General features: G+C 52.5%; 1 protein-coding gene across 3 annotated transcripts in view; it reads right to left on the minus strand.

Moving 5' to 3' along the window:
• Nucleotides 1-25,975, minus strand: part of FHL1 (four and a half LIM domains 1) — a 377,304-nt gene that overhangs the window by 26,203 nt on the left and 325,126 nt on the right. For all 3 annotated transcript variants that reach the window (XM_069612816.1, XM_069612817.1, XM_069612815.1), the window contains one exon: nt 20,033-20,207. In XM_069612816.1, coding sequence (XP_069468917.1) covers nt 20,033-20,207 — 175 coding nt within the window. The remainder of the gene's footprint in view (nt 1-20,032; nt 20,208-25,975) is intronic.

Here is a 25,975-nt window from a genome sequence, read left to right on the forward strand (position 1 = left end):
TACCCTTACAACTCTCTCTCTCACAGACCCACACACACCCATGTCCTCTTCAGAGTCTGCCAGTATGTTCTTTTTTAGATGATAGGACGTACATGAAGGTTTGAGGACTGCACCTTTTCTCCAGAGATCTGCCGTAATGGGAGTGCTCAGTGCACACAGTGGATACACGCCCGCCACTCTATCTGCCTGCGCAGTTTGGTTCGATGTGGTATTTTCGTTTCGGTTGCAATTGCTGGCCTGACACGTACTTGGCAGCAGTGGAATAGCGCACTGCGTCAGATGTAAAGACTCCATATTGAACGTGCCGCCCGTGGGTGTGCTTGACAGGACAGGGGGCTGCTTGTCGTCAGGAGATTATCACTGATTGCCTATGTGTGAAGACTTTAAGGTATTACGTTTCCATGCTGTGTTTGTGTTATGTGGCTTCTTGGGGGTAGGCGATCACGTGTTTCCACCCTATGGTCTGGGAGACTCCCAGTGCCAGATTGCCGCTGGGCTTCATGTTACAGCATGCTGACGGACACGGCCATTATGGGTGATTAGCTCTGGTGGTGTGCTAACATGGAGCCGTCAGAAGGGATTCACTTCGCACTGCCCTGGTTTACAAATGCCATCATTCACGAGTCCTCGGGTTACGGTGGGATTCAACACAGGCCCTTGACAGACCGGCGGGCGAACGCGCCAGCGAAAGCAGGCATGGCGGGCGCCGCCCCTTAGTGGGGGCGGTACAGGCCTCCCTTCCCCTCCCCCCAGGCCTGTAAGGAAAAAGCGCCGGGGGGGGGCGGCTGATGACGAAAAGGGGGCCCGCCCCCCCCCCGGCAGGGCGCGAAAGCTTCAGGGGCAGGGCGGGAAACCGGGGAGAAGCCGGGCATAAAAGCCCGTGCTGGTGTGAGCATTCACACATCCTGCCTCGGTTTCCCGTCTTGCCAGAGCTGCGTCGTTTTTGCTCGTGTACCAGCGAGAAGAAGGAAGCGGTCCAGGTCGGGTCGTTCCTGCATTTCCAGTAAGGAGTGGACCAGTTCCGGGAAGAAGGGGACGGCGTCCCGGGTCGGTGTCCCCTGTGGGCCGAGTTCCAGTCGATGCAAGTGGTGGCCGAAGGAGTCCTGTGAGTGCTTCGGTTCGGAGTATCAACGAAGAAAAGGTAAGTCACTCATATTCGCGCAGACTTAAAACCCTGCAATCAGGACTCGCTGCGCCGTAACATTTAAGACCTGCGCCCCCAGGAAGGCCTTGCCGTGCACTATGCGTATAACGTGAGCTGTGCACACGCATACGACTGGGGGTGAATTTACTGGTGGGTGCTTACTGTATGCCTCGGTGTCTTCCGGAGAGATTACAATGCGCAAATAAACGAAGCACTTCGGCGGGCGAACGCCGCGCCAGGAAAGCTAGCTTGGCGGGCGCCGCCCACTTAGCGGGGGTCCAGGCCAACCTTCCCGCGGCGGGGGATGGTCAGGACGTGCCGACGGGGTATGCATGGGGCGCTGGGCAGCTGGGGGTATCTTATAGTACAAACGCGTAAGCAATTAAAAAGTTCCCAGACAGCCCCCAGGTCGGGCGAGATTCCTGGTCTAGAGGGGGGGGGGGGTGCTGGAGAGGAACAGGTCAGCCAGGCTGCCCTGGTACCGAGAAGAAGGCAGAAATACCCCGACGCGAAAAAATCACAGCAGCAGACGGTGGGAGAGTGCCATGCACCCTCCTCCGGGAGGCTGGACATTCCTACCAGTCCACTCCTGCATTACTAATTTAGAGGAGTCCCTTTAATTGGAAATCGAGATTACGGCTACCCCCATGGGGCCCCGCTGCGGCTGCAAAGCAACAGACAGGCCCATTGTGCAAACATTAGCGAAGAACAATCGTGAGCTGAAAGAGTTATCTGCCGTGAATAGCGACAGGAAAGTTGGGCTTGTGCCAGAGATTCCCGGCTCAGCTCATTATGCGAGACGGCATATGGGGCAATGGCCTGGTTGCTGGGCAGAATTCTGGAGCCAATGTCTGGTGCGTGCAGGGCTTCGGTCAAAGGGGGCCAGGAGCAGTTTAGAAGTACCACAACCTAACAGCCCGGCATTCCCGGGCCGTGGCCCATGGCGTTACAGAGTTATAATTATAAATAATATGTTGAGCAATATGCAAGTAGGGGGGGGGGGTACCGCATGATGCACGCTATCTCAGATAGGCAGCACGCGTAGGGCTAGGAGTAGGGTTGAAGTAGGTCCAAAGGGGTTACTGCATTGGGCACCGCGTGGGCAATGGCGGGTGGTGTCGCAGTATTGTTTGCTGCATTAAGGCGCAACAATAACACTGTTACCCAAACGTATGAGGGGATGCTAGTTGGTTATAGCGAGAATGCTTTTACAAAATGACGTTTACCTTGACAAGCCAAACCGCAGCTTTGCAAGTAGAATCCACTTGCAGTGCCTTCCCTGCTTTACTGATGGCTGCTAAGGCTGTTATCAGGCCATAAATCAGGGTGCCACGTTCTTCTTTTAACAGAATATGGTATTTCTAAGAAGTGTAGTTCCTTTGTGGAAGAACACTTTCCTACTTTTCATGCACCTCAGAATGGAGCACTGAGTGAGGAGCAGAGCGGGAAATTCTCTTTGTGAGTGTAAACTGATAGGATGGATTTACCACCAAAAAAGGAGGCGAACATCATGGAATTCATAGAAGGACAGCGGCCAGGCACACACATGGTGGCAGAGATTTACTGCTAATTTCCAGGCCAGGGCAGTAATAGGCACATGAATCGAGGACACCACCTGGACTCCCCGTGCCCTTTTTCAACCCCAGCCTGGAAACGATTGGCACACAAACTAAAAATGAGCGCCTTACACTGAATGTACCTGGATGCATTTTGTGTGCAGATGCTGAAAACCTGGAGTGGATCTAGCTTGAGGACTGGGCTGGGAGCGCCGTGAGTGTGTTGGCAGACGGTCGGGGCAATTAGGTGCTGCGGAATTTCAATGATTAGGATGTATTGATCGATGTGCATGCCCAGAAACACTTGTGTACAGGAGCGTCATAAATGACATATCATATCAAGCCTACTGACCACGAGCTTGGAACTGCTCGAATGCAGTTTTAAACTATGCAAAGCCATCAACTGTGCAAAAAAAAAAAAAAAAAAAAAAAAAAAAATATTTTTTAGGGGGTACCTCATCCCATCAGCACAGCCAGTAGGCCATATATGCAGTTTTACTTCCACCTTCTGAAATTTGGAGCCGTGTTAGTTTTCCATGCCCCCACCGGATCGTCGATTTTGTTTGCAGTAGTGGCTTTAGCGCCAGTGGAGAAGTCCGAGGTCAGGTTTTTCCGGGTTTTCGAGCGCCAGCAGGGTTCGGTTCGAGTCGAAAAGAAGCAAAGGTACAGGTGAGCGAGGGTCGTGCGCAGTAGAAAGGGTCACAGATCCGTAGTGTTATTTGCCAGGCACACATGGGGGTGGGCTCTGGGGCCCGCTGGTAATGCAGGGTCAGCCTGGGGGTCACATTAAGGGCACTTGTTTTGCTGCTTCGTGCGTGCTGCTGTTCGAGTTGGGGTCCTGTGGTACCCGAAGAGCTGGTGGGGGTCAGTGAGGTGCCTGAGGGCGAATGCCAGGAGCGAGGGCCCGGTTCCAGACGGGAAGGAGCGTCGCCATGGCGCCTGGTCTTGCCTAAGGTGTTGAGGCCATCATTCAAGAGTATGGGCAAGATTCGGACGGGGGGGTGCCCAGAATGTAATTTTGGGATGGGGCCGGGGGACCAAGGAGTGGGAGTGAGGAAAAGCGGGGGTAATGCTAGGGACATTGCTATGTTAGAAGGGCACTCTTTATCGATATGATTATGCAATATGTGCTGTGTGAAGCGCTATGTTTAACCGCGCTATTATTGTGCATGTGAAGTGCTTTTGATGCCATAACCTGAGGCTGCAGACGGATAAGGGGCAGCAAATGTGGGGCGTGAGGAAAAATCACTTAATCACGACTGAATTGCTGGGGGGGGGGTCCATGGCAAGGGGGTTTTCGGAATGCACTTTGGTTGCTTGTAAGATCACATGCCACGGCCTTGCTGTAAGGGGCATCATGGGGGGGGGGTTCAGGCAAGCGCCATGAGGCAAGAGCCGGCAGCATACAGCGTTTTGGGGAGGTTGCTGGGTTACACGTGGCCTGGGTGCCACAATGGCGGATGCGATAGAGGGCTCGCTGCAGTATATATAAGTGGGTTTTGGTAATAGTCAGCAGTGGCAAGAGCATATCAAGAATTAACAGCTGCCCGTGTGCGGCAGTTAACAGGGATTGGTAAACAAGTTGGGTAAGATAGAGTGATTTACGGTTTATCGCCCTGTTTGCCGTGCGTTCATGAAATACATTGGTAATAGGTTCAGGAGTTGGTAGTTTGGTTACTCAGTATGACTGCTCGTGATTGTGGTTAGCTACAGGCTCGCTAGGATGGTGCTTAATACATACAGTGGTGCGCAGCTCCATACATAAGAGGCCAGGCAAAGGAATGGGTAGCGAAAGCCTCGGGTCGTGTCATTTTAAAATAGCACCCCACGCTGCTGGGAGTGCTAGCGGCAGACAATTCCAACTTGGGATTACTCGGATCAATTTTCGGTCCCCCTTCGTTAACGGTGGTTTTACGGCTTATCTGGAGCTTTGATGGCCTTGCATATCGTTTCACCAGGAAAAACCCGCCATGTTTGGCAATAGGTACAGGTTGGTAGATGTAGCTGCAGTGAATGGAAAATATCCATTACTCCGGGCATATGGTGCGGCATCCGTTGCTAGGCAAAGAAGTACGTTCGTCTAGGCATATGTTCAGTAGAGTGTGCCTGAGTGGCCGGTGGCGAACTACAATACTATAGGTTGAATGTACTACACGCTTTAAACAGTGGACGACACTACACTAGATTGTGCCTGCGTGGCAGGAAGAGAGAGGTATGACATTAGGCAGAGTTTTGGTAAGTTTCTAACCATGTGAGGTCAATGAAGGGAGTGGTAATTCGGGTAACGGTCAACTAAGGGAGGGGTAATTCAGGGTATGGTTACAAGTAGTACGCTGGGCAAGGTAAGAACGCGCGGCGTGCTGTGGTCGGGCATCGATCAGGCATTTAATTGTGAGGCAAGGTTTGCTAGCAAACGCCACATGAGTCTATGCAATAGGAAATTTATACACGCGTATACACAAGTGGCAGTATGTTGAGTGTGGAAGCCGATGACACTACGAGCCCCCTCACCCGGAGCAGAGAGTCGCTGGGGAGTGGGGTGCTCGGGGGGGGGGGGCAAGCCGGGGGCACATAATAGTGTGCACGCGCCGGGGGGCTACAGGCCATCGTGGCCGGGGGGCAAGACCACACGGAGCACCACACATTCGCTTCTAGTCCACTCACCCCGAGCAGAAAGCGGCTGGGGAATGGGGGTGCTCGGTCTGGGGAAACGGGGAGTAAGGGAGCCATAATATTAAGGGGTACAGATCCTGACACAGCGAAGTGGGGGGGCAAGGGTTAGGGCACAAATAACACTACCGAGCATGATCCGTTGTTGCCCCCCCCCCCCCACCTCTAGGGACGGGAACTTGGGCCTACGGAACACTCAGATCAGCTGGATCTACCAGGCAGGCTTGAAGGCCTCATCCGTATGGGGAACTTTGGAACAGGCGGCAAGGGTACACCCCTGGCCGGACGTCGTATTATTGCACATTGGGGGCAATGATTTGGTGACAAAGGGAAGGAAGGACTTGTCGGAACTATTGCGAAGCCTACTCCAGAGGATGGGGAGTGGGTTCAGGGGAGGCGAGGTGATGTGGTCAGAGATAATCACAAGACAGGAGTGGAAGGGGGCATTGCGCCACGGCGCAATAGAAGAAGCAAGGCGCAAAACAAATAATCGGATGGGCAGTTTTTTTAAAGGCAGAGGGATGGTTTGGATCCGACACCCCCTCATCACGTTAAAAGTCCCAGGGTATTTTGAAGGGGACGGGACCCACCTATCCGAGGTGGGCACGGCTTTGATGTCTCTGGAATGGATGACGGCACTTCAGAATGCGGGCTGTGTATGAAAGGCCCGAGGGGGGGGGGTGCACTTCCAAGGAGGCCGGCCAGGATAATAGCAGGGATTGCCCGGTGGAAGCAAGCTGGTGTGGGGGGAACTCTCTGCCGCCGGCGACCAGCAGAGAGTCTTGGAGGAATCACAGGCCAATCCCTGAAACAAAGCACTGCTAGCAGACCCACAGGGGGACGAGCAGCCAAGAGTTTAGATGCACGGCGCCCCAAGAGCAATAGGCTTGGGGGAGGCCCTGGGGAAAAAGGGGAGGGATGTAGGGGACTTGGGAGGCAATTCCAAGACCCAAATTGCGGGGGGGGGGAGGGAACGAACAACAAACTAAAAAGAGGGCAGCAAGTGAAGCTGGTTGGAGGGGAACAAGAGGAGAATACGGGGGGGTATGCTACCGGGACCAAAAAATTACAGCAGGGGTAAGCCGTCACGAAGGGGGAGGGGCAAGAGGGGGGAGCTGGAGGAGGGAGGAAGAAAGGTAGGAGCATCGGGGGGCGGGGGGAGCCCGGACAAGGAGGGCCAGCAAGGACAGGAAAGAGGGGGCCTGGCGGGGCGCAGCATAGGGGACCGGGGGAATGGGGGAGACAGTTGGGAAAGGAAGACAGTACGAGGGACAGGGAATCTGGAAGAGATATGACACCAGCCAAGGGGGGGAGGACACCTGCTAAGGCTGCAGTTGGAGGGGGGGGGCGCCTTGAGTGAGAGGGAATTGCAATGTTTCTGGGGGGCTCGGGGACACAGCAGGGAGACCTGGGGGGGGGTTTTGGCGTAGCGGGGGTAGGACTAGGATGCCAATAACCGGAACAACGCGAAGGCGTAGGGGGGGCTGAGCAGAGTTTGGCAAGAAAAGGTTAGATGGACGTCGCAAGCGACGGCCAACTAGGCAGGCAGAAAGTGGGGGCCGGCATCGGAGGGCGGTGCCGGCCCAAATACGGATACGTAAATAAATTGTAAGGGCACTTGTGGTGGTGCCGGTATAGGAAAATGTAAGGGCACTTGTATGGTGCCGGTATAGGAAATTGTAAGGGCACTTGTATGGTGCCGGTATAGGAAATTGTAAGGGCACTTGTATGGTGCCGGTATAGGAACCTGAACATTAGCGAGGCACCGCGTGGCTGCCGGTTTTAGCTAGAGCCCGTAGGACACGGGGCAAGGGTGCGGGGGGTCGGGCACCCGCTACAAGACCTAGCAAGGGGCAGGGTGAAATGGGGGGCACAAATAATTGACTGCAACTACGGCCGGGGTAGAGAGAGGTGGATAGCCAGGGCCGGGCTCAATCCGAGGCGTCCACCGGACGAGTACGATTGGGGGGGGGGGGGAGCCCTAGGTAGCCGCACTCGGAATAGTGTATCGGTGACGGTGAATTACGGATCGCCTGTAAGATAACTCCAAGACTTTATGCAAATAAAGCTGCTGAGGCATGTTAACCTTCCAACCCAAACTGGTGTCGTGTCAATTTTCTACTGCTTGCATGGTATGACTGATTAGGAGTAGAGGGGGGGGGGTAACAAAGGATGGATAAAGGGGGGGGGGGAAGGCAAGGCGCTGAGTGCCCACGCTACGGCGGGCGAACGCGCCAGCGAAAGCAGGCATGGCGGGCGCCGCCCCTTAGTGGGGGCGGTACAGGCCGCCCTTCCCCTCCCCCCAGGCCTGTAAGGAAAATGCGCCGGGGGGGGCGGCTGATGACGAAAAGGGGGCCCGCCCCCCCGGCAGGGCGCGAAAGCTTCAGGGGCAGGGCGGGAAACCGGGGAGAAGCCGGGCATAAAAGCCCGTGCTGGTGTGAGCATTCACACATCCTCCCTCGGTTTCCCGTCTTGCCAGAGCTGCGTCGTTTTCCCACCCACCCTCCCGATAAAAAGTATGTGAATAATGTTCTCTTTTGTCTTACAGGTCGCCCAGCGGAGTTACATTGCGATCCCTTTACAAAGCACTGCCAGCAGACCCACAGGGGAACGAGCAGCCAAGAGTTAAATGCACGGCGCCCCAAGAGCAATAGGCTTGGGGGAGGCCCTGGGGAAAAAGGGGAGGGATGTAGGGGACTTGGGAGGCAATTCCAAGACCCAAATTGCGGGGGGGGGAGGGAACGAACAACAAACTAAAAAGAGGGCAGCAAGTGAAGCTGGTTGGAGGGGAACAAGAGGAGAATACGGGGGGGTATGCTACCGGGACCAAAAAATTACAGCAGGGGTAAGCCGTCACGAAGGGGGAGGGGCAAGAGGGGGGAGCTGGAGGAGGGAGGAAGAAAGGTAGGAGCATCGGGGGGCGGGGGGAGCCCGGACAAGGAGGGCCAGCAAGGACAGGAAAGAGGGGGCCTGGCGGGGCGCAGCATAGGGGACCGGGGGAATGGGGGAGACAGTTGGAAAAGGAAGACAGTACGAGGGACAGGGAATCTGGAAGAGATATGACACCAGCCAAGGGGGGGAGGACACCTGCTAAGGCTGCAGTTGGAGGGGGGGGGCGCCTTGAGTGAGAGGGAATTGCGATGTTTCTGGGGGGCTCGGGGACACAGCAGGGAGACCTGGGGGGGGGTTTTGGCATAGCGGGGGTAGGACTAGGATGCCAATAACCGGAACAACGCGAAGGCGTAGGGGGGGCTGAGCAGAGTTTGGCAAGAAAAGGTTAGATGGACGTCGCAAGCGACGGCCAACTAGGCAGGCAGAAAGTGGGGGCCGGCATCGGAGGGCGGTGCCGGCCCAAATACGGATACGTAAATAAATTGTAAGGGCACTTGTGGTGGTGCCGGTATAGGAAAATGTAAGGGCACTTGTATGGTGCCGGTATAGGAAATTGTAAGGGCACTTGTATGGTGCCGGTATAGGAACCTGAACATTAGCGAGGCACCGCGTGGCTGCCGGTTTTAGCTAGAGCCCGTAGGACACGGGGCAAGGGTGCGGGGGGTCGGGCACCCGCTACAAGACCTAGCAAGGGGCAGGGTGAAATGGGGGGCACAAATAATTGACTGCAACTACGGCCGGGGTAGAGAGAGGTGGATAGCCAGGGCCGGGCTCAATCCGAGGCGTCCACCGGACGAGTACGATTGGGGGGGGGGGGGGAGCCCTAGGTAGCCGCACTCGGAATAGTGTATCGGTGACGGTGAATTACGGATCGCCTGTAAGATAACTCCAAGACTTTATGCAAATAAAGCTGCTGAGGCATGTTAACCTTCCAACCCAAACTGGTGTCGTGTCAATTTTCTACTGCTTGCATGGTATGACTGATTAGGAGTAGAGGGGGGGGGGTAACAAAGGATGGATAAAGGGGGGGGGGAAGGCAAGGCGCTGAGTGCCCACGCTAAGAAATGAGCAGCCAATCAAAGTGACTGACAGGACCAGGAAAACAGATGGGTGATCTCAGAGCAAGGAACACATGTCACTTTTTCTCAGTGGAGTGAAAGTGAGGTTGAGATGTTTGGATAATGGAATTAGGAAATTACACACATGTTGCTACCCTAAGGACCCGATAACCAATAATTAAGGATAATTGAGTTAGACAAGGCTTTGGGTGGACCAGGGCTAAGCAGGGCTGAGTGCTGGCAGTCTCCAAATACTGTCCTTGAGCCAGGGCGCTGCCAACGCTTCCTCAGTCCCTGTAGCACCCGGCACGATTTTGGTCAACGCCGTTGAGTGCGATGGGGACTTGTGTCTGCTATCCCTGCTGTGTCTATGCATGCATATCTGCCCACACTGCTCTGCTGTTAACAATTGGGCTCTTTTGTTCGCACCCATAATTAGATGTTGTTCTGATTTCTAAGCAAGGGTAATCTTTGTTCTTTCTGTTTTCCACTGTTGTGTTGGCATTCACTTTGATGTGCCTGGAATGTGCATCCTGACCAGCATTCCTGGCATTCAGTATGTGCTTCCTCACTCCTTATCTTTCTACACCAGGCTGACCTTACCCCATGTAGTCAAGAACCCAGGTAGAGGATCCCAGGTAGAGGATCCCAGGTAGAGGATCCCAGGTAGAGGACCCCAGGTAGAGGACCCCAGGTAGAGGATCCCAGGTAGAGGACCCCAGGTAGAGGATCCCAGGTAGAGGACCCCAGGTAGAGGAACCCAGGTAGAGGATCCCAGGTAGAGGATCCCAGGTAGAGGACCCCAGGTAGACGATCCCAGGTAGAGGATCCCAGGTAGAGGAACCCAGGTAGACGATCCCAGGTGGAGGAACCCAGGTAGAGGATCCCAGGTAGAGGATCCCAGGTAGAGGATCCCAGGTAGAGGATCCCAGGTAGAGGATCCCAGGTAGAGGATCCCAGGTAGAGGAACCCAGGTGGAGGAACCCAGGTAGAGGAACCCAGGTAGAGGATCCCAGGTAGAGGATCCCAGGTAGAATATCCCAGGTAGAGGATCCCAGGTAGAGGAACCCAGGTAGATGATCCCTGGTAGACGATCCCTGGTAGATGATCCCTGGTAGATGATCCCTGGTAGAGGACCCCAGGTAGAGGATCCCTGGTAGAGGATCCCAGGTAGAGGATCCCAGGTAGAGGATCCCAGGTAGAGGATCCCAGGTAGAGGAACCCAGGTAGACGATCCCAGGTGGAGGAACCCAGGTAGAGGATCCCAGGTAGAGGATCCCAGGTAGACCATCCCTGGTAGAGGACCCCAGGTAGAGGATCCCTGGTAGAGGATGCCAGTTAGAGGAACCCAGGTAGACGATCCCAGGTGGAGGAACCCAGGTGGAGGATCCCAGGTAGAGGATCCCAGGTAGAGGATCCCAGGTAGAGGACCCCAGGTAGACGATCCCAGGTAGAGGATCCCAGGTAGAGGATCCCAGGTAGACGATCCCAGGTGGAGGAACCCAGGTAGAGGACCCCAGGTAGAGGACCCCAGGTAGAGGATCCCAGGTAGAGGATCCCAGGTAGAGGATCCCAGGTAGAGGACCCCAGGTAGACGATCCCAGGTAGAGGATCCCAGGTAGAGGAACCCAGGTAGACGATCCCAGGTGGAGGAACCCAGGTAGAGGATCCCAGGTAGAATATCCCAGGTAGAGGATCCCAGGTAGAGGAACCCAGGCAGACGATCCCATGTAGAGGATCCCTGGTAGATGATCCCTGGTAGAGGACCCCAGGTAGAGGATCCCTGGTAGAGGATCGCAGTTGGAGGAACCCAGGTAGACGATCCCAGGTGGAGGAACCCAGGTAGAGGATCCCAGGTAGAGGATCCCAGGTAGAGGACCCCAGGTAGACGATCCCAGGTAGAGGATCCCAGGTAGAGGAACCCAGGTAGACGATCCCAGGTGGAGGAACCCAGGTAGAGGATCCCAGGTAGAGGATCCCAGGTAGACCATCCCAGGTAGAGGATCCCAGGTAGAGGAACCCAGGTAGACGATCCCAGGTAGAGGATCCCTGGTAGATGATCCCTGGTAGATGATCCCTGGTAGAGGACCCCAGGTAGAGGATCCCTGGTAGAGGATCCCAGTTGGAGGAACCCAGGTAGACGATCCCAGGTGGAGGAACCCAGGTAGAGGATCCCAGGTAGAGGATCCCAGGTAGAGGACCCCAGGTAGACGATCCCAGGTAGAGGATCCCAGGTAGAGGAACCCAGGTAGACGATCCCAGGTGGAGGAACCCAGGTAGAGGATCCCAGGTAGAGGATCCCAGGTAGAGGAACCCAGGTAGACGATCCCATGTAGAGGATCCCTGGTAGATGATCCCTGGTAGAGGACCCCAGGTAGAGGATCCCTGGTAGAGGATGCCAGTTAGAGGAACCCAGGTAGACGATCCTAGGTGGAGGAACCCAGGTAGAGGATCCCAGGTAGAGGATCCCAGGTAGAGGACCCCAGGTAGACGATCCCATGTAGAGGATCCCAGGTAGAGGATCCCAGGTAGAGGATCCCAGGTGGAGGAACCCAGGTAGAGGATCCCAGGTAGAGGATCCCAGGTAGACCATCCCAGGTAGAGGATCCCAGGTAGAGGAACCCAGGTAGATGATCCCAGGTAGAGGATCCCTGGTAGATGATCCCTGGTAGAGGACCCCAGGTAGAGGATCCCTGGTAGAGGATCCCAGTTGGAGGAACCCAGGTAGACGATCCCAGGTGGAGGAACCCAGGTAGAGGATCCCAGGTAGAGGATCCCTGGTAGAGGACCCCAGGTAGAGGATCCCTGGTAGAGGATGCCAGTTAGAGGAACCCAGGTAGACGATCCCAGGTGGAGGAACCCAGGTGGAGGATCCCAGGTAGAGGATCCCAGGTAGAGGATCCCAGGTAGAGGACCCCAGGTAGACGATCCCAGGTAGAGGATCCCAGGTAGAGGATCCCAGGTAGACGATCCCAGGTGGAGGAACCCAGGTAGAGGACCCCAGGTAGAGGACCCCAGGTAGAGGATCCCAGGTAGAGGATCCCAGGTAGAGGATCCCAGGTAGAGGACCCCAGGTAGACGATCCCAGGTAGAGGATCCCAGGTAGAGGAACCCAGGTAGACGATCCCAGGTGGAGGAACCCAGGTAGAGGATCCCAGGTAGAATATCCCAGGTAGAGGATCCCAGGTAGAGGAACCCAGGCAGACGATCCCATGTAGAGGATCCCTGGTAGATGATCCCTGGTAGAGGACCCCAGGTAGAGGATCCCTGGTAGAGGATCGCAGTTGGAGGAACCCAGGTAGACGATCCCAGGTGGAGGAACCCAGGTAGAGGATCCCAGGTAGAGGACCCCAGGTAGACGATCCCAGGTAGAGGATCCCAGGTAGAGGAACCCAGGTAGACGATCCCAGGTGGAGGAACCCAGGTAGAGGATCCCAGGTAGAGGATCCCAGGTAGACCATCCCAGGTAGAGGATCCCAGGTAGAGGAACCCAGGTAGACGATCCCAGGTAGAGGATCCCTGGTAGATGATCCCTGGTAGATGATCCCTGGTAGAGGACCCCAGGTAGAGGATCCCTGGTAGAGGATCCCAGTTGGAGGAACCCAGGTAGACGATCCCAGGTGGAGGAACCCAGGTAGAGGATCCCAGGTAGAGGATCCCAGGTAGAGGACCCCAGGTAGACGATCCCAGGTAGAGGATCCCAGGTAGAGGAACCCAGGTAGACGATCCCAGGTGGAGGAACCCAGGTAGAGGATCCCAGGTAGAGGATCCCAGGTAGAGGAACCCAGGTAGACGATCCCATGTAGAGGATCCCTGGTAGATGATCCCTGGTAGAGGACCCCAGGTAGAGGATCCCTGGTAGAGGATGCCAGTTAGAGGAACCCAGGTAGACGATCCTAGGTGGAGGAACCCAGGTAGAGGATCCCAGGTAGAGGATCCCAGGTAGAGGACCCCAGGTAGACGATCCCATGTAGAGGATCCCAGGTAGAGGATCCCAGGTAGAGGATCCCAGGTGGAGGAACCCAGGTAGAGGATCCCAGGTAGAGGATCCCAGGTAGACCATCCCAGGTAGAGGATCCCAGGTAGAGGAACCCAGGTAGATGATCCCAGGTAGAGGATCCCTGGTAGATGATCCCTGGTAGAGGACCCCAGGTAGAGGATCCCTGGTAGAGGATCCCAGTTGGAGGAACCCAGGTAGACGATCCCAGGTGGAGGAACCCAGGTAGAGGATCCCAGGTAGAGGATCCCTGGTAGAGGACCCCAGGTAGAGGATCCCTGGTAGAGGATGCCAGTTAGAGGAACCCAGGTAGACGATCCCAGGTGGAGGAACCCAGGTGGAGGATCCCAGGTAGAGGATCCCAGGTAGAGGATCCCAGGTAGAGGACCCCAGGTAGACGATCCCAGGTAGAGGATCCCAGGTAGAGGATCCCAGGTAGACGATCCCAGGTGGAGGAACCCAGGTAGAGGACCCCAGGTAGAGGACCCCAGGTAGAGGATCCCAGGTAGAGGATCCCAGGTAGAGGATCCCAGGTAGAGGACCCCAGGTAGACGATCCCAGGTAGAGGATCCCAGGTAGAGGAACCCAGGTAGACGATCCCAGGTGGAGGAACCCAGGTAGAGGATCCCAGGTAGAATATCCCAGGTAGAGGATCCCAGGTAGAGGAACCCAGGCAGACGATCCCATGTAGAGGATCCCTGGTAGATGATCCCTGGTAGAGGACCCCAGGTAGAGGATCCCTGGTAGAGGATCGCAGTTGGAGGAACCCAGGTAGACGATCCCAGGTGGAGGAACCCAGGTAGAGGATCCCAGGTAGAGGATCCCAGGTAGAGGACCCCAGGTAGACGATCCCAGGTAGAGGATCCCAGGTAGAGGAACCCAGGTAGACGATCCCAGGTGGAGGAACCCAGGTAGAGGATCCCAGGTAGAGGATCCCAGGTAGACCATCCCAGGTAGAGGATCCCAGGTAGAGGAACCCAGGTAGACGATCCCAGGTAGAGGATCCCTGGTAGATGATCCCTGGTAGATGATCCCTGGTAGAGGACCCCAGGTAGAGGATCCCTGGTAGAGGATCCCAGTTGGAGGAACCCAGGTAGACGATCCCAGGTGGAGGAACCCAGGTAGAGGATCCCAGGTAGAGGATCCCAGGTAGAGGACCCCAGGTAGACGATCCCAGGTAGAGGATCCCAGGTAGAGGAACCCAGGTAGACGATCCCAGGTGGAGGAACCCAGGTAGAGGATCCCAGGTAGAGGATCCCAGGTAGAGGAACCCAGGTAGACGATCCCATGTAGAGGATCCCTGGTAGATGATCCCTGGTAGAGGACCCCAGGTAGAGGATCCCTGGTAGAGGATGCCAGTTAGAGGAACCCAGGTAGACGATCCTAGGTGGAGGAACCCAGGTAGAGGATCCCAGGTAGAGGATCCCAGGTAGAGGACCCCAGGTAGACGATCCCATGTAGAGGATCCCAGGTAGAGGATCCCAGGTAGAGGATCCCAGGTGGAGGAACCCAGGTAGAGGATCCCAGGTAGAGGATCCCAGGTAGACCATCCCAGGTAGAGGATCCCAGGTAGAGGAACCCAGGTAGATGATCCCAGGTAGAGGATCCCTGGTAGATGATCCCTGGTAGAGGACCCCAGGTAGAGGATCCCTGGTAGAGGATCCCAGTTAGAGGATCCCAGTTAGACGATCCCAGGTGGAGGAACCCAGGTAGAGGATCCCAGGTAGAGGATCCCAGGTAGAGGACCCCAGGTAGACGATCCCAGGTAGAGGATCCCAGGTAGAGGATCCCAGGTAGAGGAATCCAGGTAGACGATCCCAGGTGGAGGAACCCAGGTAGAGGATCCCAGGTAGAGGATCCCAGGTAGAGGATCACAGGTAGAAGATCCCAGGTAGAAGATCCCAGGTAGACGATCCCAGGTAGACGATCCCAGGTAGAGGATCCCTGGTAGAGGATCCCTGGTAGAGGACCCCAGGTAGAGGATCCCTGGTAGAGGATCCCAGGTAGAGGAACCCAGCTAGACGATCCCAGGTGGAGGAACCCAGGTGGAGGAACCCAGGTAGAGGATCCCAGGTAGAGGATCTCAGGTAGAGGACCCCAGGTAGACGATCCCAGGTAACCCATGCATTGCTTTCCCAATCACTAGCCACTGCGTTTATTGAGGCAGGCCATTATCATTAACCCCCAAACGCTCGGCCGGCTGTTAGAGAGCAGGGAAGCAGAACCCCCAAACGAGCACTTAAGAGTTATTAAGCTCTCTAAGTCTGGGGAATGGATTTACAGAATGCAGGTGATTTACTTGCTGAATGAGTTGCTTGTATCCAGGGTCACAAAGGGATGCTTTCACAGACAGCAGTTTATTTGGAACCGGAAGCAGAGGGAGATGTATTTACAGTATGCAGACTGGATGCAAACAAGACCGCCTGGGACCATGCTGGGTGGCCCAAAGTACATGTTTTCATGTCTGAGGCAGGTGGCCCTTGCCTACGTCACCCACCCCTCCTTTAGGCCCCGCCCAGCACAATTTGGCCATGCCCCTTTTATGGGGGCCCCTCCCCATCGATTTCTCAGCCAACTTATAGCGCAGGATGCAGAGCATCAATGCTGCGCTTGTGCGAGTCAAAAGGGGCCATTATTTTGGGAATATATTTAGGTTTGGAAACATGTAGCATGAGTCTACATTAAGAGGGATGATTGTAGCCAGGGAAAAGATTTTAGGTCTAGCCAGATTGAGGGTCGCTCCTTCAGACAATCTACTGGTGAGAGAATAGGACGGGAACTTTCAGTAACCAGTCTTTCCCCAGTCTGCATGGGAGAAAGATCTCAGTGTTCTTGCACGTCTCCTGTTCACATCGGTCTATACCCACACTAAGCACATGTTACAAATGATGAGACGATTACAGTCTGGCGTCCGTCCGCGCCATTCGCTCAGAGCAGGGTTGGCAACCGGTTACCATGGCTGGCTGCTTTCAATGCTTTATGTGGGGGAATGCATTGCTCTAATGCAGTGCTAAGCAAAGGTGGCAGTAAATGCATTGTTAGGTCTTGGCAGTGGGAAGCTAGTGCCACCAACGTGGCACACGCAGTATCAGCAGCAGAAGGAGCATGTGATATAAATACTGCTGGGGTTACAGTCTAGGCCCTCTCTACGAGCTTGCTGGTAAGCGGCTGGTACTACCGGAGGCTTACCGGCAACCTCGGCTTACCGTTTCTGCCTCCCGATATCCCGGTTTTACTGGGACGTTACAGGCCGCACCGGAACGGTAAGTCGCCATTCCCATGCAGTCCACGTGATGAGAACCACTGAAGCACCGGCTCTGTTGTTAGCAGTGCCGGTGCTTCAGTGAGTTATCTGCCGGTAGGGGCCTGAACTACCCGCAGGTCAGGCCTGCCGGTAGTTCACAGCCCTTACCAGCAAACACGGAGAGAGCCTGTCTGGAAAAGGTGCCGGTAACGTTGTTCCCGGCACCTTCACTCCGGACTGGCTCACTTAGGTGTCTGTACACACTGATGTGATAATAGAGCACTGTTTATGGTCCGTTCTGGAGCTGCTGTGTGACAATAAGAAATGCAGCAGGATATAAAGACCTATTGATTACTAGGTCAACCCTTCTTTCTTACTGCTGCAGGCAGCGCAGTTCCTTGAAGCTGCAGTTGTAAAACTGAGACAGAGGCACTATGATACCGTTTCTATTCAATGTGCATTTTCCTTGTGTTTGAAACCCCTGAGCTGCAGCATGTGATGAGACCATACATTACAGTTCATGAAGCTCTGCATCATACTATAGGGAAACATTTTCAGAAGTTCCCATTGCCCACACATGATTTAAGGAAGCGTTTTGGGTGGAAATTATGCATAAAAATAGTGACTAAATCTGCCCCGTAGTTCTCGCTACATGATGTAAATCTCCTTCATCTGAATATTAATGTCACCAGACACAAGCAATGGGATAATTAGCAGGAACATCATCCGCTTCTAGGAACTTCATTCTAAATCCATAGTGGGAAAATTAGGTTTTGGCTGTACTACATGCCACTTACGGCACACACTAGGGACAAGAGTGCTCTTAAGCGATTATCTACTGACAGCATGGACAGCTACTGCCAGACACCCCGAAGCAGAAGTGGACATTCAAAAGATGACTGTTCATTGGCTGCCAGATTCATAGTCCATCTGAAGGCGGTGAATAGATTTGGCCTCCGATTGTGGACTCTCTGAACTGGAGGGTTACCAAATGCCATCTTGAAGAGTAGTAACGAGATTGAGTGGGGGCCTAGTGAAAGAAATGTGCATTCAGGAAGGGAGGCCCAGCCCTGTCGCAGGCTTGATGGACAACACCTAATGTTTTAGGATTCATGTTTTTTTTAAAGGGGAGCCAGCGGGGGTGCCGCTGTATCCTACTGCTATCCAGCTTGTGAAGAAGCCAGGATTAACAGTTTTGGCTGGCTCGGGAACTTTAACTTGCGTTGCAGGCTATTAAGTGCTTTTATTGTCCAGATCTGCAAGTTCTAAAGCTAAATTAGAACATTGGAACGTTGCGTGGTTCATTGAAGACAATGGAACTTAATTGGTGTTGTAATAACTGGTGTGTGTCATCTGTCCCCTCATTTCAATGGTTTCCTTTGCATCTCCGTGTTCAAAATAGAAAATTCCGATCGCAGTACGTTGAATGTTGCAATAGCATTAAAGACCATCGGTCCAGTGCTGTACTGGCTATTATATAGCATTAAAGACCATCGGTCCAGTGCTGTACTGGCTATTATATTGCATTAAAGACCATCGGTCAAGGGCTGTACTATATTATATAGCATTAAAGACCATCGGTCCAGGGCTGTACTGGCTATTAGATAGCATTAAAGACCATCGGTCCAGTGCTGTACTGGCTATTATATAGCATTAAAGACCATCGGTCAAGGGCTGTACTGGCTATTATATAGCATTAAAGACCATCGGTACAGTGCTGTACTGGCTATTATATAGCATTAAAGATCATCGGTCCAGTGCTGTACTGGCTATTATATAACATTAAAGACCATCGGTCCAGTGCTGTACTGGCTATTATATAGCATTAAAGACCATCGGTCAAGGGCTGTACTGGCTATTATATAGCATTAAAAACCATCGGTCCAGTGCTGTACTGGCTATTATATAGCATTAAAGACCATCGGTCCAGTGCTGTACTGGCTATTACATGACTTTTCCCACATGTCATTGTCAGTAAAGCCTTAGGCAGTGGGCAGGGAGATTATTGTAACGTATTGCCCGAATAAAATACCAATGTAAAAAAGCAATTATATGCCTGATAATTTATTTTTAGTTTTTCAAACGTCTTTATTTTATAAAGAGACGGAAAGGAGATAGCAATAAGCTAAAATAAGCAGGTTACAGCATTGCACTTCATTAGAGCATGCCATTCTCAGGCCATGTGATCACCAGACAGCTGTATTCCATAGACTGTGCACCCCGGCCAGAACAGGGAATCCCACCCACTCCATAGTCTCGGGAGGATAGCTCAGGGGCAACGTGCTCGCCTTGGAAAAAAGACGACACGGAGCAACACAGGTTCGATCCCCGTGTCCGCGCTCAGAAACCTCTGGTTATTATCATATCACATAACAAAGCCAAATGCTTATACTGCCATGGTCTGTGACTCCCATGATAAGAGTCTTGTACATAATCGATGAAGGGAAGCCAGAGTATTTCCCTTCTGCCAATGCAGTGTTTTTCTCTGAGGCAAGGATTTCCTGGAGTTTACCCCACCACTTCGCTATAACAGGCCATTCCGGGGTCTTCCAATTCCGAGCTTGGGAGATCTTGGCGGTGAGCAAGAGGTGGGTAATAAGTGTAGACCTGCTGCCAGACAATGGATATGACCCCCTCAGCACTATCCCCAAGTAGAATCATCAGTGGGTCCAAGGGCAGAGTCACCCGGAGCATAGACTTAATACGTGAAAGGACCTCGTTCCAGAACTCTAGAGCTTTGGGGCAGAGCCGAGCACCCGCTCCAGCACTTGTCAGGATACGAGGGCGTGAAAGGGTGGAGCCCATCAGGGGAGCTGTACCACCGATAGCAAAGCTTGAGCTGGCATTCCTTGTCCATGGCGCATCTACGCACCATGTGGCTTCGTGCCCATCTCCTGTGCCAAGACTCCTCCCCTATTTGAACCCCATATGTGCAAGATTATTAAGATGCTGTAAAATTAAAACAATGGGCCTCATTACGAGGCTGGCGGCCGTGGAATGAACAGTGCCGATAAGGCACCGGCACCGTTCATTCCGGGCCGCCACATTACGAGTTCTGCAGCGGGTCCCACTCTGGACGCCTGGCCAGACCAGACGTGCAGAGGGGGACCCGCTAGCAGTACAGGATGCTAACAACGGCCCCGTCTTTAATGGGCCCGTTCTTAGCATCCTCCCCATTCCCATTGAGCCCTATGGGGGCTAAAATGGGAATGGGGACGTACTGGGTCCGGGTCCCGCAAAAGGGAATTACCGGGCCCTCCAAGGTCGGAATGGCCCGGCAAGTCCCCTTTTGCGGGACCTCGACCCGAGTTTGGGGGTAGCCATGCCGGTAAAAATGGCATGGCTGCCTCCAAACTCGTTATAAGGCCTAATGATTCTATTTGAGTCTCAGGTGAAAACATCTGAAATCATTTTTGAGAACGCCTGCATCATTTCAACCTGGCACAGATTATTATTATTCGATTATAATACCTGGCAAGATGTGCTTGGCGCATCCGCTGCATCTAGGAGAGTCCTCCCTGGTGGAACATTTTGAGCACAAAATCTTATTTTCCTTCATCATAAACTGCTCCGAAGCCAGAGGATGATAGCACTTGGAGCAGCGGAAACACTCATCATGCCAATAGCGGTTTTTGTAATGCAGCTCCTAAAAAATAAATAAAAAAGAGGAAGACAGGATTATTTCATTTGATTTTTGTCTGTTTTCTTAAGTAGTCGTTATGTAAATTCTTGTGAAACTCATGTGCTCATTAACACATAAATATCTAAAATGCAGTCCAAAATATCCACATATTTTACTGCACATCACATTTTCTGAATGTGGGCGTGGTAAGACAATGCTTTCTCATGCAAAGACATGTGCATATATATACACACACACACACATTTTCAATATCAAAACAGATGTGTATAAACGTACATCACCTCACCTATGAACAACATTCCATTGAAGAAATCCAAATGTACAGCAAATTACATTTTTATTTCACTTCTTCAAAAACATGTATATAAGTTCATTTATGAAAAGTTTGCACTATTACCAAAAATGGAGCACTACCTGCGGGCAGCATGCATTGCTGCTAGGAACCCCCACCCTACCACCTGCATCTCCTCTTAGCATGCGTGAGTGGGGGGCTGAGGTAAACTCTCCACCCACCAGGGCGCTGTGCGTGTGCATTATCGGTGATGGGCTTTACAGGCCCTGCAACTGATAATGTATTTTTTTTACATTTGCACCCATATTTCAAATGGACGGTCCTAGTATGCAAGTTTCTATTCTGTACAAAGCCACGATGGCGGTTAGGGGGTCAGAAAAGCCCCCTTGTGTTGCACTGACCTGCAAAAAAGGAAGGCAAAGGTCATGGAAAACTGACAGGGGGAGCGGATCCTGAAGCACATCCTGTAAATTATGAGGGATGCATTGTGAAATGTGCTTACCATCCCCACGGACATGTGGACTCAAATGATTTTCTATGATATTTGCTACTTACGTTTCAACAAATGGAACAAACTCATAGTGCTTTAAATGTAATCTAATATTTCACTATTTAAAATTGAAGCAGATTTTGTTTGCTCTGTTTCTTAGCATATGAACAGGAAAAATAGGACACCATTCCCTACCAGGAAAGCAGCATAAATGGTGCAAAGTGGATCTGCTCCATTGATTTGAATTGTTGCAAAATGAAGCATTTTGGGACAAAGGTAACGCAGAGTCGTCGCGTGAGCTTACTAAATTATTCATTGAAGAATAAATTAAGATAAGATAACATATGTGGATAAAGAGCCCTGCTGAGGTTGCCCTTCTCGCTCTAATCCAACAACTCCCTCTCCTCACGCTCAGCTCTCGAATTCCAGGCTGCTCTCACGGCTCAGCAGTCTCGTGGCATGGCACAATGAGAATATAGATGCCATACTACACATCCCCTTCTCTTCCCAAAACAACATTAAGAAACTATGTACAGTCTGAGAGAGCTGTGTGCAATTCATCTTCTACACGTATTCCGTCAGATGCTTGGGTCTCCGATAGGCTCTCCCTGACCTTGAATGGCCAGAAACCCCAGAATCTTGACAGTTCTTTTGATTTGTAGATTGCAGCCTGGCCACCAGTAATCATTTCTTATTCTCTGTTTCGTTTTAATAATTCCTTGGTGACCCTACTTTCACAAATCTTGGTTGGTGGAATTATTTATGACCACGCATAACCATATCTCCTTGGATACACAGATAATCTGTGGAAATTGTTTTCTTCCGATTCTAGTTTGAGTTTGTTTAAATCCGTATCTTCTCTCATGGCTTCTTCCCATTCTTCACATGATACTGGTACAGATGCTATGGACAAAACTACTTCCTGATCCTTCTCCTCATCACTCAATTCCAACACAGTTGTCAGTCTCGACAAACAGTCTGCTGCAAAGCTTTTCACTCCAGGTAAATATTTTACTGTACAATTATATTCCTGTAGTTGAGACACCCACCTTCTAATTCGGCCTACTTTATCCAGACACTTTGACATAATTATTTCTACTAAGGGCTTGTGATCAATGCAGAATTCAAAATCCATGCCCCAGAGGAAATTTCTAAATTTGTCTGCTGCTCATTTGATAGGCAATGTTTCTTTTTTTGATGGTGGCGTATGACTTCTCTGCTCCTTTCAGCAGTCTGGAGGCAAAGGCTGTGAGAAATTCTTTCCCATTCTCTTCTTGTGTCACTACTGCACCCAGACCAACATTGCTGGCATCAGTTGTTATAATCGTCTTCCTGTTTCCTCTGATATTCTGTAATGCAAGAGCTCTCGACAGGGCCTCTTTGATAAATTTGCCTCTTTGATAAATTCGAACTCTTCCTCACGTGTTTTACTCCAACTGAATACACTCTTACCTTTGGTAAGTTCACGCATGGATGTTGTGTGTTTTGCAAAATCTCGAATTAATTTGGAGTACTACTCTGCAATTCCTAGAAATGTTCGAAACTCTTCACGAGAAACTGGTCTAGGCATGCTTTTTATTGCTTCTGCAAGTTGTCTTTTGGGATGTATGCCCTCTGATGATCTAACATGTCCTAAATATTCTATTTCTTGCCTATTGATTTTGCATTTGTCCTGACTTAAAGTCATGCTTGCAGCGTGTCATTTCTTGAAGACCTTGTTTAATCTTTCATTGTGAATTTTTAAACTGTCTCCATAAACTAAAATGTCCTCTTGAAAGCATGGAATGCCTCCATCTCTATTGAACAGCCTATGCATAACTTTTTGCAATACTGATTGGACCCCGCCCAATCAGGATTCAGAACCCGTCATGGAACTGAAACCACCCTAACCTCGATCTGGGATGACCTTAAAATGACAGCTGACTCCGCGGGATGCGCCGCACTAATCCTTCTCGACCTATCGGCCGCCTTTGACACGATCAATCACTCAATCCTCCTGGACCGCCTCCACTCCCTAGGAATACGTGGAACCGCCCTTAAATGGATAGCTTCGTTCCTCAAAGACAGGCACCAAATAACAACACTCTCCCACTTTACCTCCCAAGCCCAACCAGTCGACACAGGAGTCCGACAAGGAGCATGTCTATCCGCCTTCCTGTTCAATCTCTACCTGATCACCCTCCCACCAATAATTCGTTCACACAACATCCTGTGTTACAATTACGCCGTCGACACTCAACTAATTCTAAAAATCTTGAATGCGAAACCCAACTCCCGACCTGATCTGGCACCTTGCCTCCTTAACATAGAACGCTGGATGACCCAAAGCCACCTCTTGTTAAACCCATCCAAAACAGAAATCATGGTTTGCAGCAACTCCAATCTTCTTCCGCACCCACTACCCTGGCCACCCGCCATGGGCAACTCACCGACACCCTCCAACACACTGAAAAATCTTGGATGCACCCTTGACTCCGACCTAACACTCTCGCGCCAAGTCAACAATGTCTCAAAGTCCTGCCACTACCACCTCAAAAACCTTAAGCGCATCTTTCCATATCTCTCATTTCCCAACAGAGTTTCCGCGGTCCAATCAATCGTCATATCAAGACTGGACTACGGAAACCCCTTATACCTCGGAATTCATGCCTACCAACTGAATAAACTCCAAAGAGCACAAAACGCGGCGGCCAAAGTGCTACTCGCGCTCGGTCCAAGAGACCACGTATCCCCAGCCCTCAAACACTGCACTGGCTTCCAGTAGCCCGTAGGGTGGCCTTCAAAACCTTATACCTCACCCATCGAGCACTACATAAAACTGGACCGCAATATCTTCAAGAAAAGTTAATACCTTATCACCCCACTCGCACCCTTAGATCAAGCTCAGCCGGCCTCCTAGTAATTCCCAAGACAAACTCAGTCAGGTTAGGTGGAGCATCATTCTCAGCCCTGGCCCCAACCCTATGGAACTCGCTCCATCCCCACATCCGCCTAACTGAGGACTTAACGGCATTCCGCAAACTACTAAAAACCTGGCTCTTTCCCTAAAACCAACCGGTTCCAAACCAGCAACATCAATCATCACAATAACACCGACCCAGCAAACCACAAAATAAATAAATAAATAAAGTACAACTAAACTAACCAGACTGTAACCTACAATGACAAACAGAACTAAAACGAGTAATGTAGATCTAAAATAGTGAAGTGGATAATAGGAATAAATCACTGGGAATGTAGAAAGTGCAGAGAGCGGATGAACGTGGAGACCGGCCGAGCGTGGAGAGCAGAAGAGTGTGGAGGGCGTGATTGGACGAGTGGGGAGTACGAATGAGTGTGATGAGTATAGATGAGTGTGGATGAGTGTGGAGGATGAATGCTGTTGGAGGATGAGTGTGGAGGGCAGTTGAGTGTGTAGGTCGGTTGAGTGTAAAGAGCAGACGAATGTGAAGAGCGAATGAATGTGGAAGACGGATGAATGTGGAGAGCACATGAGTGTAGAGAGCGATTGAGTGTAGAGAGCGGAGGAGCGTGGAGAGCGGATGAGTGTGGAGAGCGGATGAGCGTGGAGACCCGACAAGCGTGGAGAGTGGTTGACTGTGGAGAGCGGATGAGTGTGGAGGACGTGAGCGGATGAGTGAGGAGAGCGAAAGAGTAAGGATGAGTGTGGATAAGTATAGATGAGTGTGGATGAATGTTGGAGGATGAATGCCATTGGCGGATGAGTGTGGAGAGCGGATGATATGAAGAGCAAATGAATGTGGAGGACGGAAGAGTGTGGAGAGCAGTCGAGTGTAGAGAGCAGTCGAGTGTGGAGAGCGGTTATGTGCAGAGAGCGGAGGCACGTGGAGAACGGAAGAGCGTGCAGAGCGGAGGAACGTGCAGAGTGGAGGAGCGTAGAGAGCGGAGGCGAGTGGAGAGCAGAGAAGCATGAGAGCGACTGAATGGGGGGAACGAGTGAGTGGGGGGAGCGACTAAGTGGGGAGAGCGACTGAGTGGGGAGAGCGACTGAGTGGGGAGAGCGGTTGAGTGTGCAGAGCGGTGGGGGGAGCGACTAAATGGGGGAGCGACTGAGTGGGGGGAACGGATGAGTGTGGAGAGCGGATGAGTGTAGAAAGCGGATGAGTGTAGAAAGCAGAAGAGTGTAGAGAGCGGATGAGTATGGAGAGCGGATGAGTATGGAGAGCAGATGAGTGTCGAGAGCGGTTGAGTGTCGAGAGCGGATGAGTGTCGAGAGCAGATGAGTGTCGAGAACAGATGAATGAGGAGGGCGGATGAGTGCGGAGGATGAGAGAGCTGAATAGGAGACCGAATGAATATAGATGAGTGTGGATGAGCGTGGAGGAGGAGCGCTGCTGGCGGATGAGCGTGGAGCGTGGATGAGTGTGGAGGTTGGTTGAGAGTAAAGAGCGGACGAATATGAAGAGCAAATGAATGTGGAAGACAGATGAATGTGGAGAGCACACGAGTGTAGAGAGAGGTTGAGTGTAGAGAGAGGTTGAGTGCAGAGAGGGGAGGAGCGTGGAGAGCTGAAGAGCGTCCAGAACAGAGGACCGTGGAGAGCAGGGGACCGTGGAGAGCGGAGGACCGTGGAGAGCAGAGGGCCGTGGAGAGCGAAGGAGCGTGGAGAGCGAAGGAGCGTGGGGAGTGGCTGAGTGTGGGAGCGGCCGGTTGTGGGAGCGGCCGAGTGTGGGAGCGGCCGAGTGTGGGGAGCGGCCGAGTGTGGAGAGCGGCTGAGAGTGGAGAGCAGCTGAGTGTGGAGAGCGGCTGAGTGTGGAGAGCGGCTGAGTGTGGAGAGCGGCTGAGTGTGCGGAGAGCGGCTGAGTGTGCGGAGAGCGGATGAGTGTGCGGAGAGCGGCTGAGTGTGCAGAGAGCGGCCGAGTGTGCGGAGAGCGGCCGAGCATGCGGATTGCGAACGAGGATGTGGAGAGCGAACGAGGATGTGGAGAGCGAACGAGGGTGTGGAGAGCGAACGAGGGTGTGGAGAGC

Source organism: Ambystoma mexicanum, chromosome 5p (genome assembly GCF_040938575.1).
Source record: "Ambystoma mexicanum isolate Mex_15411 chromosome 5p, UKY_AmexF1_1, whole genome shotgun sequence".
Lineage (NCBI taxonomy): Eukaryota > Metazoa > Chordata > Amphibia > Caudata > Ambystomatidae > Ambystoma > Ambystoma mexicanum.